This window comes from Danio rerio, chromosome 9, assembly GCF_052040795.2.
Source record: "Danio rerio strain M-AB ecotype USA chromosome 9, GRCz13ab, whole genome shotgun sequence".
Lineage (NCBI taxonomy): Eukaryota > Metazoa > Chordata > Actinopteri > Cypriniformes > Danionidae > Danio > Danio rerio.
Window position 1 is genome coordinate 49,658,637 of NC_141029.1, and position 15,857 is coordinate 49,674,493.

At 31.5% G+C, this 15,857-nt stretch overlaps 2 protein-coding genes across 39 annotated transcripts in view; both read right to left on the reverse strand.

Annotated features, from left to right (window-relative positions):
* Positions 1–15,857, reverse strand: part of tns1b (tensin 1b) — a 479,302-nt gene that overhangs the window by 282,710 nt on the left and 180,735 nt on the right. For 37 of the 38 annotated variants that reach the window (XM_087266581.1, XM_087266576.1, XM_087266579.1 and 34 more), the window contains 1 exon segment: positions 2,314–2,351. In XM_087266581.1, the coding sequence (XP_087122707.1) occupies positions 2,314–2,351 (38 nt within the window). 38 annotated transcript variants of the gene reach the window in all.
* phgdh (phosphoglycerate dehydrogenase) overlaps positions 1–15,857 on the reverse strand; it is a 722,740-nt gene that overhangs the window by 195,806 nt on the left and 511,077 nt on the right. The window lies entirely within an intron of this gene.

The window sequence follows — 15,857 nt, forward strand, 5'->3', positions numbered from 1 at the left end:
ACTGTATGAACCCTGTTTTTTTAAAAAGCATGCAGAGAAGTACTTTAGCAAAAGCAAACTCATCAGGGCTCAAAAACACACACAGGCCTCCTTCGCACCTTTGGAATTTCCTGTGGCACACAAAGTGGCAGAGCAGTAGGCAAAACACAAACACACACACACACATTTCACCAACATACACACACACACACACACACACACATCATAATAGCTGCCAGATGCAGTTCAGAGGTGATGGAGAGCTTGCTACATTCAAACCTGCCTATACAGGGTGCATTTTGAGGCACTTAACTACACTGTAAAAAAAAGAAAAAAGTTGACTGAACTTGAAATTTTAAGGCAACAAACTTCAGGACATTTTTGTGTTTAGTCGACTTCAAATCGAGTCAAGTGCAGTAATAGGGTTGAAAGTTGAGTCAACTCAGAAATGTTTGTTGCCTTAAATTTTTAAGTTGAGTCAACTTTTTTTTGTAAATTGCATTGCATCAAATACTTAAAAGTGCAGATTACAGTTATTCTTAAAAAACAATGATTGTTCAAAGTAATATAGCATGATGGTTATGTGCTCTATGTGTTTATTTTTGGGATGTTTATGTGCTCTACATTTATATTTTGTTCAAATATAAGTTTCTAAATATTCTCAAATGAATATAGATTTTTTTTTATGAAAAAATGGCATGAGAAATATAGCTTTGAATTGTTTTGTCAATATAAAAACATTGAAAATGGCAAGTGGATAAGAAAAATATAGATAAATAAATATGTAAAAATATTATGCCTTCATTTTATATATATATATATATATATATATATATATATATATATATATATATATATATATATATATATATATATATATATATATATATATATATATATTACAACTGCAATTAAATTATCCAGCATTTGTGTTTGTTACTTGTGTATTATTATTTACAATTAAATAAATTTAAATCTCAAGTATTTATGTGTTCTTTACTGTTACTTAAATTAAAAGAAAACAAAACAAAACACCTCAATAACTTGTGTACGCTCTTTAAACTTACTTAAATAAAATAAAATAAAATAAAATAAAATTTTAATTTAATTAAATTTAATTTAATTTAATTACATTTAATTTAAAAAGTCAAATTAATCAGCAACATCTCTATGTAGTTTTGTGCCATATATTTTAATGTTCAATAAAGTCTTTTAGTTGATAAAGTTTTATTTTATCAACACACCAGCATCGAAACACTGAAATCAACAGTGAATCTGTGCACTTTGCATGAGTTTTGGCCTCTGCAACACTGTAAAACCCAACAGTCAACTTTATCAAATGAAATAAGTGTAGTGAACTCAAAATTGACTGAAAGTTAATTCTACTCATTTGAAAAGAGTTTTGAACTCAGTGTTGAAAGTAAAGAGTTAATTAAATACCTCATTACTTCAACTTAAATGGAGTATAACAGTTCTCATAGATTAGTTTAACTCAAATGGTTTGTAGCAATCGTTTTCCTCAAACGGTTTGAGTTGCCATAACTCGTTGAGTTTTACAGTACTCAGTTTGGTTTAAGTTCTCTTCATTTATTGGGTTTGACTCTGCTAAAATTGCTTCGTTTACTCAAATAGATTAAGTTCACAGTACTCATTAGGCTTAGTTTTTGAACTTAAATGGTTTGTTGCAATCGGTTTCCCTTAAATGGTGCGAGTTACCTTTACCTTTTGGGTTCAGTGAATCTATGCTATCAATGTGAATCTCTATCACTCCCTCAACCTGATGGTCTATGTAAGATTAGGATGCCGCCTTAGAATGGTCAAAATAAAGGCAGCTCAGAAAGAACACAGCCAAACAAAATATCCCACCTATTTGCCAATCTCAAACACTCTTACTCTCAAAACAGCCTTGAAAACAGCCCTATCACACAGGAAAACACATTTCAGGAAGGGTATTTCAAAAGAAGAAAGGAATCAGCCAAGACAAACATGTCCTAGACATCACGCAGTTGTTGTTTTTAGATTTGTGAGTCTATCAAAACCCTTCCTCATCCAGACCCGCTTGTCCACTATCAAGGCAGAAAATGTCCTCTGTGATAAGGTTTGTTTGGCATCAGAACAGAAAATGTGTGTGCGTTTGACAAAAAGGAGCCTAACCTGTGTATGCAGACACAGCCATTTAGGGAAGTTCTGAAGACTCACAACCTTGTTATGGAAATCCAAATGTAGCTTAAAGCATAATTTTCATATAATGTTTTTATTTTGAATGCAAAAGCCATTAAAAAGAGACTCGTTTTAGGTTTTTGTGTCTAATATGACAAATCAAACATTTCTTACCTTGACTTCACACTTCCGATGACAGGCTAACCGGCAAACTGCAGAGATACAAACAAACAAACAAAAAAAAGGTGATTTAAATTTCCAGAAGGAAAAAATATTATCAGACATACTGTGAACATTTCCTGCTCTGCTAAACATCATTTGAGAAATATTTAAAAAAAGAAAAAAAAAATACAAAGGGGGCTAATAATTCTGATTTCAATTAATGTACAGGCAAACATAAATAAACTTATATTGTAATTAAATTCATGTTTGTAAATAAAATAAAATATATACAATTATATAAGCAACACAAGGCATTATGTGTATGCATACTTTTTGAATACGAATTATATATTAAGTATGTTACATTTATAAGCAAAACTTAATTTAAATAAAATTACAGTTTTATCATAAAATAAAATACAAGTAAAATATAATGTAAATAATAAATATAAAAGTTTTAAAATTAAATTTAATACAAATGATAAAATAGTTTTTAAAATATTTATGATGTAAAATAAAACAAAAAAATATAAAAATAAAACAAACAAACCAACAAAAGGCATTAATAAAAAATTAAGTCAAAAAAATGTAAAAAATTAAGACTATATATATATATATATATATATATATATATATATATATATATATATATATATATATATATATATATATGTTAATTAATTTAAAAATAATTTAATTAAATTAAAATAATAAATAAAGTTAATTAAAATTAAATACAATTTAATTCAATAAAAAAAACACAAGGCATTAGGTTAATGCATATTTTTAGAAACTGAATTCTACATTCAGTGTGTTACATCTTGCAAAACTTTAATAATTAAATTAAAAATTAAATTAAATCTATATTATTAAATTAAATAAAAAATGATAATAAATTTTTAAATTATATATATATATATATATATATATATATATATATATATATATATATATATATATATATATATATATATATATATATATAATTTAAATGAAATAAAGAATGCAAATAAGTCATTGTTATTTTAGGAAATGCAGCTGTCCAGTTAGTGACGCCATTCAGAAAACTCATCCAGTGTTGGAGATTCCTTGAGTGTCTTTGGGGCTCAGAGAACACAGAGAGACTTATACAGGTAAAACTCCCACTCCTCTACACAGAGACTGCTCTGTTCCTCGAGTCATTCTGCACTGAGAGGCGGAGCTTCAGCAAGACAGACTCTACACACATGCAGGACATTCAGGCACAGAGGTGATGAAACATTTCCAAAAACATCCCACCCAAAGAGAGAGAGAGAGAAAGAGAAAGAGAGAGATAGAGAGAAAGAGAAAGAGAAAGAGAGAGATAAAGAGAGAGAGAGAGAGAGAGAGAGAGAGAGAGAGAGAGACTACAACATTAAACACTAAAGAATGGCAAGGCACTTTCTTCTCAAAAGCAACAAAAAAAACATTACATTAATAATTAATGAAGGCAGGAAGGAAGGAAGGAAGAAAGGAAGGAAGGAAGGAACATAAATAAATGACCGAACAAATGAATGAATCACATGAATCAATGAACGAATGAACAAACGAGTCAATAAATATCCATTGATCATTTGAACAAAAAAAATTATTTGAGAAGCTGATTTTTAACTTTTATTTTTTACTTATATTTATAGTTATAGTATAAATAGTTATAAATAGTTATAAATATAACCATATAAAATAATTACAAGATTACACATAATCGTTGTTTTATTCAATAAACTAATGACTTGTCTCAATAGTTTTAGATAACAATACCGCAATTAAGCAAAACACAATAATAAATGTAGTTTTAATTAAAGCAATTTTAATACAATTATTTTTTTTTTAATTATGTTTTTAGGGGTTTTTCACCTTTTATTGGGATAGGATAGTAGAGGACAGACAGGAAAGCATTAGGACCAGAGAGAGGGGAAGGGTCGGCATAGGAGCTCGAGCCGGGACTCGAACCCGGGTCGTCGTGAGCACCATGGTGCTATATGTCGGCGCACTTGACCACTAGGCTATTGGCACTGACATTTAATACAATTATAAAAGTTAAAATGTTATCTGTTATAGAATATAACATATATAAAAATAAGATGGCATTGGGGGTGGGAAAAGGAAGCTGAAGTCTATACCAATATCATGGAGCAAATATTACCATAATTCATTTATCAGCTGATAATCTTTATTATTTTGTCACACTTCTTCTACACATTTATATAATCTTTAGAACTATATAAGCAATATATATAGAATACAGTATATACCTAAACATAATCAAGAATTAAAAAAAAATACAGATATCAATATATTGGCTAATATTAATTAGTTTTTCCCTTCGTGTGTCCAAACTTTTGAATAGTAATATATAAAGAAAAGAATACAGTACATACACAAACATAATTTGGGAGTAGAAAAATACAGATATCGATATATATTGGCAGATATTGTTTTTTATTTTACCCCTTTGTGTGTCCAAATTTTTGAGTAGAACTATATAGAATAATAGAATACAGTATATACACAAACATAACCAGGAAGATAAAAAAAATAGGGATATTGATAAATAGGATGATATTTTAAAAAAAATGTTTCTTATTGTGTCCACTATTTTGAGTAATACTATATATAAAATTCAGCATATACACAAACATAATCAGGGAGTAAAAAATACTGATATCAATGTATCAGGTGATATTCTTTATAATTTATCCCGTTTGTGTGTCCAAACTTTTGACTAATACTGAATATAAATTAGAATACTGTATATGCACAAACATAAACAGGGAGTGAAAAAAAAAAAAAATATATATATATATATATATATATATATATATATATATATATATATATATATATATATATATATATATATATGTATATATATATATATATATATATATATATATATATATATATATATATATATATATATATATATATATGTATATATATATATATGTATATATATATATATATGTATGTATATATATATATATATATATATATATATATATATGTATGTATGTATATATGTATGTATGTATGTATGTATGTATGTATGTATGTATGTATATATATATATATATATATATATATATATATATATATATATATATATATATATATATATATATATATATATATATATATATATATCGGCCGATATTCTTTATTATTTTCCCCTTTATGTGACCAATTTTTGACTACTACTATGTATAGAACAGAATATGGTATATACACAAGTATAATCAAGAAATTTAAATATATTGATATATCGGCCAATTTTGTTTATAATTTTCCCCTTCATGTGTTAAAACTTTTGAGTTGTATAACAAAAAGAATAGAATACAGTATATACAAACATAAGCAGGGAGTGAAAAAAATGTAGATATCTATAAATCGACCAATATTTTTTATTATTTTCCCATTTATGTGTCCAAACTTTTAACTAGTACTATATATAGAATACATTATATACACAAACAAACATAAAGAGGGAGTAAAAAATATAGATATTTATATATCGGCCGATATTCTTTATTATTTTTCCCCTTTATGTGACCAACTTTTGACTATTACTATATATAGAATATAATACAGTATACACACAAACATAATCAAGAAATTAAAATATATTGATATATCGGCCAATTTTGTTTATAATTTTTCCCCTTCATGTGTTCAAACTTTTGAGTTGTATAACAAATAGAATAGAATTCAGTATATACAAACATAATCAGGGAGTTTAAAAATACAGATATCAACATATCGGATGATGTTGTTTATTATTTTTCCCCTTTGTTTGTCCTAACTTAACTTTTAAGTAGAACCATATAAAATTTAAAACAGTATATACACAAATATAATCAGGAATTAAAATATAAAATTATCCATATATCAGCCGATATTCTTCCTTTTTTTCCCTGTGTATGTCTAAAAGTTTAATTAGTACTATATATAGAATACAGCATATGCACAAACAAACATAAACGGAGAGTAAAAAAATGTATAGATATCTATAAATCAGCCGATATTCTTTATTATTTTCCTCTTTATGTGTCCAAACTTTAAATTAGTACTATATATAGAATACAGTATATACACAAAAAAAAACATAAACAGGGAGTAAAGAAAAAATAGATATCTATATATCGGCCGGTATTCTTCATTATTTTTCCCTTTATGTGTCCAGCTTTTAAGTAGTAATATATATAGAATACAGTATATACAGAAATAAACATAAACAGGGAGTAAAAAAAAATAGATATCTATTTATCGGCCAATATTCTTTATTATTTTTATGTTAATTAAAGAAAAAAAGTTTACAATTGCCAAATTTGCCAATCCCAATACTTCGACGACAGGCTTATATTAGCCGATAAGATCAGAAAACGTTATATTGGTCAGGCTAAAACTAACCATTTACTCAAATCTTGATTATCCTTCGACGTATTTATCAGGGGTCACCACAGCAGAATGAACCACATATATCCGGCATATGTTTTGTGCATGTGGATGCCCTTCCAGCCGCAACCCAGTACTGGGAAACAACCATACACTCTCTTATTCACACTCGTACATTATGGCCAATTTAGTTTATGCAAATTCACCTATACTGCATGTCTTTGTTCTGTAGAGGAAACCAGAGCACCGAGAGGAAGCCCATGCAAACTCCACACAGAAATGCAACTATTCTGTGAGGCAACAGTGCTAATTACTGAGCCACCATGCTGCTCCTTGTCTGCATTATATGTTATAGAAATAAAATGTTTAAATACTGGCTCATAACGTCTGATAAAACCAGCAAAACAATAAATCGGTCAGGCTGTAATTAACATTTTACTCAAAACCCTTATCTAGCAAATATAAATATATCCAAAGAGACCAAACATATATTTTCCCATAACTGTACATATATTCTAGAGGTAGAACTCTGTATGCTCCCTACCTGTTGGAACAGCCTTGTTGATGTGAACTTGTCTACGTTGCCTTTAAATTATCCCTATGCATGTAGCTCACTGTGTAATAGAACAGAGCCCATTTCTCCCAGTATCCGTCTTCATATTTTGGCTTTTATCACCCTCTTGTAAAATCCAGGTCACAGCATGAAAACACTGAACTGGAGGCTCATAAAGCTCACAGATGATTCCCTTAAGAGTGTGAATCTGAACAGCTTCAGGAAAATCCAGAATTTCAAAGCACACTTCAGAAATATGTGCTTATTCTGGAGTCAACTGTACCTTATTTAATACCGCCTTCTTCCTGTCTCGGCTCACATATTTCTGTGCATACGTTATATTTGCTGTGTTTATTTTGTTAACTCATTGGTTTAGTCTTTGGGAAAAGTAGTGAGCGTCTCAGTAGGGTAAAAAGTGAGCATTAGATGCTTTCAGGAGTGCTTTAAAAGCCTGTATTTTGGCTTGGGCTCATTGGCTTCATTGGTAAATATAAGCAAAAAAGACGAGAATATGAATGTCTTGATAAACCTTTCAATCTTTTGCTCAAAATGTGAGCAACCGAATAATTTGAAAATACTTGAGTTTGGTTTCCAGCTTTTTTAAAACAAACTGAACAAGCGAAGGTGTGAATAAATAATTGCAGAATTTTTCTTTTTTCTTTTGGTTGGACGTTGGTCGGTTGGACGTCGGTCAGTCGGACATTGATTGGTTGGTTGTTTGGTTGGTTGATTGGTTGAACATCGGTTAGTTGGACATCGGTTGGTTGGTCTGTCGGTTGATTGGTTGGTTGTTTGGTTGGTTGGACGTCGGTTAGTTAAACATTGGTTGGACATCACTTGGTTTATTGGTTGTTTAGTTGGTTGGTTGGCTGGTAGGACATCGGTTGGTTGGTTGGTTGGTTGGTTGGTTGGTTGGTTGGTTGGTTGGACATTGATTAGTTGGTTGGTTGGACATCGGTTGGTTGGTTGGCTGGTTGGTTGGTTGGACATCGGTTGGTTGGTTGGTTCGTTGGTTAGTTGGTTGGACATTGAATGTTTGGTTGGTTGGACATTGGTTGGTAGGTTGGACAGGTTGGTTGGTTAGACATTAATTAGTTGATTGGTTAGACATTAATTGGTTGGTTGGTTGGTTGGTTGGTTGGTTGGTTGGTTGGTTGGTTAGACGGACATTGATTGGTTGGTTGGACATTGGTTGGTTTGTTTGTTGGTTAGACAAAGGTTGGTTGGTTGAATGGTTGGACATTGGTTGGTTGGTTGGTTGGTTGGTTGACTGGGCATTGATTGGTTGGTTGATTGGCTGGATATCAGTTGGTTGGCCCAACTGATTGGTTAGACCAATTTTTGTACATTTCCATGTGCAAAACTAATGGTAAGAGGGGTGTGGTAAACACTATTCTGACTGAAGTGTCAATTCAAACTGACATTATCAGAGAAGGACTACCACTCTACACTCAAATCTGGTTGGCTGATTTGTTCAAACATCGGCTCGTTGGACATTGGTTGGTTGGACATCTGTTCGTTAGACATTGATTGATCAGTTGGTTTGTTGGTTGGTTGTTTGGTTGGTAGGTTGGATGTTGGTTGGTTGGTTGAACATCAGTTGGTTAGACATTGATTGGTTGGTTGGTTGGTTGGTTGGTTGGTTGGACGGACATTGGTTGGTTGGTTGGTTGGTTAGACATTGGTTGGTTTGTTAGTTGGTTGGTAAGACATTGGTTGGTTGGTTGGGCATTGATTGGTTGGTTGGTTGGTTGGTTGGTTGGTTGGACGGACATTGGTTGGTTGGTTGGTTGGACATTGGTTGGTTTGTTTGTTGGTTAGACAAAGGTTGGTTGGTTGAATGGTTGGACATTGGTTGGTTGGTTGGTTGGTTGGTTGACTGGGCATTGATTGGTTGGTTGATTGGCTGGATATCAGTTGGTTGGCCCAACTGATTGGTTAGACCAATTTTTGTACATTTCCATGTGCAAAACTAATGGTAAGAGGGGTGTGGTAAACACTATTCTGACTGAAGTGTCAATTCAAACTGACATTATCAGAGAAGGACTACCACTCTACACTCAAATCTGGTTGGCTAATTTGTTCAAACATCGGCTCGTTGGACATTGGTTGGTTGGACATCTGTTCGTTAGACATTGATTGATCAGTTGGTTTGTTGGTTGGCTGGACATTTCAAAACATTTCAAAAGTGAAAGTAAAGAATCGTACCTTAAAATAAAACGTGACAGCTTTTTATTTGAGGATTTTATTTTCATATAATCCTCTTGTTTGGGATGAGAGACTTTTGAAGCCCTTATGAGTGTGTCATTCTTAGTGTTTTGAAAATCTGGCCTGTTATGCAAAAAATTGCAAGTTTGAGCATTTGGTGGACGCTTTTATCCAAAGTGATTCTCAAGGTGTGTATTCATCACCCTGTCAGGCTGTGTGACCTTGGCTTAGCTCTAATAGCTGAGACACAGAAACATACAGCCAGAAACAGGTGATTCATGGGCTGCCATCAGTATGAGCACAGCACTTAACCTCACACTGACGCAGAGAACGGACGCTCAAATAAAGTGAAAGTGGCCAGTGATTCATGAGGACGGGTGGTGTTCATCTCCAGTGCACGGCCTAATGAGATGAAAATGTGCACTTTTTTTTTTATAAAGAAGAATGTTAGGATGTCAGCGTTTAATCCTTTTATCTGGATTGAGGATTTGCCCTTTGGTGGATTTTATCATGTTGGTGATGCACAGGTAAGTGACTGAAATAACAATAATACTAATACTAATACTAATACTAATACTAATACTAATACTAATAATAATAATAAATAAAATACAAAAAATACAAATAATAATAATAATAATAATAACAACATGTATTATTACTTTTCTTATTATTATTATTATTTTATTTTTATTATTATATAATTAATTAATGAATTAATTACTACTACTGAATTAAAAAACTAAATAATAAAATAGTTTGTACAATTATAATAATAATAATAATTATTATTATTATTATTATTATTATTATTATTATTATTATTATAGTTTTTGTTATTATTATTATTATTATTATTATTATTATTATTATTATTATTATTATTATTATGGTTAAATATATATAGTAACAAAACAAATAATAATTTATAATGAAATATATAAATAAAGTATTAATACACCACAGAATAAATACTACTACTACTAACAATGATTAGAAGAAGATGGATAACCAATGAATACACAAATAAATAAATAAATAAATAAATAAATAAATAAATAAATAAATAAATAAATAAATAAATAATTACGTGGATAGCACTAGTATGTAATAAAATACATAATAACATATATTAAAATATATAAAGTATTAAACATGCCCCTGGGTGCTACAATAAATAAATAAAAGTATAAGTGTAACATTGTATACTACTACTATTTATAAAAACAACAATAATAATAAACAATTTTTTGTTGTCTTTATGTTTCAATGCATTTTTATGTATTCAAATAAATAAATAAATAAATAAATGTGCACAGATTAATTAATAATTGCACACAAAAAAATTGGGTAAAAAAGTTAAATAAACTATAAACAGTAAACTAATTAGTTAAATAGTAAAAAGCAATTATCATATTTTGATGTCTGCATTAAATTTACCTAGTTCGCTTTACAAAAAGAAACGCTTAGCACATGTGGTTTTCCTAACAAAATTAAAAAGATAATAAATTACACTTTCAAAACAGCTACCAAAATGATAAATGAAATGCTCAAACAATAAAATAATACATCAAAATATATTCTCAAATGAGAAATCAAATGTGTTTATTATTTAATTTTCATGAACAACTCAAATCCTGTAATAATTCCTCCTGATTGCACACACACAGCTGGAAGCTCATGATGGACTGATTATAGGACTATAAAGACACCTCATTCACATTTTACCCTGTAAATCATTGTCACTGTTTACCAATATTGTTGTTTTACCTTCTGTACTGTTTATAAATCTGTGTCTAATAAATATTTTTTTAATATTTGTTTTTGTAACATTTTTTAAAAAAAAAATTATTGAACTATGTTTGTTTGTTCTGAAAATGCATTATTTTCTAGTACCAATTTCCAAAAGAGTTTTTTGTTCAATCAACTTCAGACATTTCAGGTCAGTTTTCAAAAATTGAATACACAAGAAAAAGCTAAATCTGTCAGTGTTCAGTAAGCGCTAAAGCATGTTTAAAAGGGGACCTATTATGCAAAAATCACATATAAGGGGTTTAAACATGAGGTTAGTATGGCAACAGTGTGTGAGTATAGATAAAAAACAGTCTGCAGAAACACTTTGATTGACATTCTCCCTTTGTATGTGTCATCAGAGGGAGAAAGCGCTGCCCATTAGTGACCATCTCTCCCTCATTAGCATAAACAGACTTAAGTGAGAAGCAGCCATCTGCCATTCGAGTTTTCATGGCATACCTGGCTGAAGATAATGTCAGCAACTAAGCAGCATTATAAATCTGCAGTCTTAGGATACACAAATGATACACAAATGAACTCTTTTTTGAGACACTTCTTTTGATATTTTCAATCTGCAACTATGCTGACAAATTTGTAGCTCCGCCCTTACTTGAAAAAGAGCTCAATCTCAATTTAAAGCAACAGTCACCAAAACGGCACGATTAGGATCAAAGCCTAAAAGGGGCAGTTTTAAAGAGTTACAAAACATTATTTATGTGGTATTTTGAGCTGAAACTTCACACATACACACACACACACTCTAGGGACATCAGAGGCTTATTTTACATCTTGTAAAAAGCAGCATAATAGGTCCCCTTTAAAGGCTCAGTCTCACCAATAGACGGAACAGTCTGTTCTCTGATTATCTGATGAAAACTGCACACAAAAATCTCCTAACCGAACCTAAATCACCACCTACAATCAGACTGACAGCCTGATATAAATCATAGGAGAGTCAGAAAGTCTACCAGAACAGTCATGCCTTTAAGGTACCAGCTTAATGGAATGAAAGCATTTACTTTGAAACAGTCTCACAATTTCATACACACATGCAAAATAATAATAATAATAATAATAATAATAATAATAATAATATTAATAATAATAATATTAATAATAATAATAATAATATTAATAATAACTAAAGACAGACATTAGAACATTGAATTAAAAGTAAAAAAAGAAGAAAATTATATTTTTCTTGCAAAACAAATCACAATTTAAGGCAAAATTACTGGGTTATGTAAAAGTTTTATTAGTAAAATAACTATAGCTAATTATTCATTCATCTTCTTTTCGGCTTAGTCTCTTTATTAATCAGGTGTCATCACCGTGAAATGAACCACCAACTTATCCAGCATATGTTCCTTGCAGCGGATGCTCTTCCAGATGCAACCCAACACTGGGAAACTTCCGTACACACTCATTTACACTCATACACAGCCAATTTAGTTTATTAAATTCACCTGTGCTGCACATCTTTGGACTGTGGGGGAAACTGGGGCACCCGGAGCAACCTCAACTACAATGGTACAACCTGAATTGGTTATTATAGTGTCGTTAAATATTAATCACACTGTTAAAAATTGTTCCAATTTGCTCTATTGAAAACGTGATCAGAAAAACATTCATAACACATTTATAATGCCTCATGACGATCATGTTTATGACAGATCTATCTATCTATCTGTCTGTCTTTCTGTCTGTCTGTCTGTCTGTCTGTCTGTCTGTCCGTCCATCCATCCATTAAATGATCCATCCATCCATCCATCCATCCATCCATCCATCATCTATCTATCTATCTATCTATCTATCTATCTATCTATCTATCTATCTATCTATCTATCTATCTATCTATCTATCTATCTATCTATCTATCTATCTATCTATCTATCTATCTATCTATCCATTAAATGATCCATCCATCCATCTATCCATCTATCTATCTATCTATCTATCTATCTATCTATCTATCTATCTATCTATCTATCTATCTATCTATCTATCTATCTATCTATCCATTAAATCATCCATCCATCCATCCATCCATCCATCCATCCATCCATCCATCCATCCATCCATCCATCCATCTATCTATCTATCTATCTATCTATCTATCTATCTATCTATCTATCTATCTATCTAATGATCCATTCATCCACCCACCCACCCATCCATCCATCCATCCATTCATCCATCCATCTATCTACCTATCCATCCATCCATTAAATGATCCATCCATCCATCCATCCTACCATCTATTTATCTATTTATCTATCTACCTATCCATCCATTAATTGATTCATCCATCCATCCATCTATCCATCCATAAATAGACATTCTACAAAAGTTTTTTAGAGTGGAAAAAGGTTTAGATTTCTAAAATATTTTTTAACATAAAAAAATGGTTAAAAATCGTTTAATGAACGTTTTTTAGGCACCCAAAAATGGTAGCTTCATGGTATCACTTAAAATAGTTACTTTGAACTTTTACGTATGACTCAATCTGTAATTGTCCACCTTTGCAATCATTTGTGTAATTCACAACCATTTTATGAGTAAAAAACAGTCCTTTCCAGTGCACTTCTTCTCTCTTGACTGCTGTGCGATAGTTTTTTTTCACATCTATTACAGTCCGTCATGTTTCTCTTCTCAAGCGTGTCCCGTGTGGTTTGTCCGGCACGTTTCTGCACACATGAGCCCTGTGCTCCTCTGGGCAACACAATAAAAGAGCAGGACGACCATATTGGGTGTGAAAGTGCACTGTGGGGACTGGCCGAGGGTTTGCCTTGTTAGGAAATCAGGTTTCGGGTGTATAAACACTCGAGGAGGGGGAGAGAAAGAGGAGTGTGTGAAAGAGATGTAGAGACAGAAAGAGGATTAGGAGGGGCTGCTCAATATCTGACACAACGACTTAAGAATGTTCAGAAAGAGAGAGAGGAGAGGAGGAGCGGGCTGGCATTTCCCATGCTGGCCTTTTGTAAGGAGCAGCGGGTCCCGGAGGACTGGGCAGTACCGGGTTACACACACAGAGCACAATCACAGAGCTGGACCACAAGTTTCCTCACACACACATATTCAGAGCACTTTAACATGCTACGTTCATTCTTACACAGCCAGCAGGTCTTCTAACTGACTGGCAACACAGCATTTTTTTACAGCATAGAGGTGGGGTTTGGGGACACGCCTCCTTTTAAAAAATCATACATTTACATATAAATCAAATTCGATCAATCATTAATTCATTCATTTTCCTTCGGCTTAGTCCCTTTATTCATCAGCGGTTGACACAGTGGACTAAACCGCCAACTTAATCAGCATGTTTTACAAAACAGGGTTGGTTCAATTCCCTCACCTGAACAGATACAGTGGAAGTAACAAACTGAATACTGAGACTGGACAGCCTAATTTAACACACAACATGCCAGGTTCTGGATGTGCATCACAGAGCTGGTGCAAATACAAGCACCAAAGTTGTGTCTAATACATAATATTCATAGGTTTTCTATTTTTCTTTTTTTACCTTTTTGATTCGCTTGATGTGCTGTGGTCCACTCTCTCATGCAGCGCTGCCTGACGATGGGATTTACATTCAGACTAAAGCAACAATTAAAATGACACATGACCTCATTCTTTACTAAGTCATGTCTTTGTGGACTTTGTTAAGATTTATTCTCTTTTCAAGACAATCAACTCTACTCTTAACATGTAAGAAGGACGTAAAAACCTGCCATGTGAAAAGTCACGCAGATCTTGGTTTGGTTTGAACACGAAAAGAGGCGAGGAGCTGCAGTAGTGAAAAGTGGCAATTAGGCAGCATAATATGGTTGTTTTTAGATCGGATATGGTTGCGGCAGGAAGCTAACAAGAATTATTTATATTATTTATTACATTTTTAATTATTGTGCTTTATTAATGTCTACCCCCACCCCAGCCCTAAACCCAACCTTCACAGCACAGCAAAAACAGAGTTGCACTGAGTATTATTAATGCTATCTATTAAATTACCCAATAAATTGTATTTTTTAATGCCTACCCCTAACCCTAAACTCAATCGTCACAGTAATGTAAGAACAGTAGTTCTACCGAACATTATTTATGTTATCTATTAAATTACCCAATAAAATGTATTTTTAATGCCTACCCCCACCCCAACCCTAAACATAACTGTCACAGAACTGTAAAAATATTAATTACTGTTATAAAGTATTATTAAAAAATGCTGCTATATTAATGTTCATATTGTACTTCCAGGCTGGCCGTGTATGCGATGTAGACTTTATCGTATAATACAGAGAGTAGACCAAAGTGCATCAAATGATCAGTAATTAAAAGGGAAAAAACTAAAATACAATACATATACATATACATATACATATATATATATATATATATATATATATATATATATATATATATATATATATATATATATAAATATATATATATATATATATATATTAGACACACATCTGATGCTTGTATTTGCACTATCTCCACGTCCACAAACTCATGCAAGTGAAAATCACTTTACAAAATAATGTAAACTTGATTGAATGCTCTATCTATCTATCTATCTATCTATCTA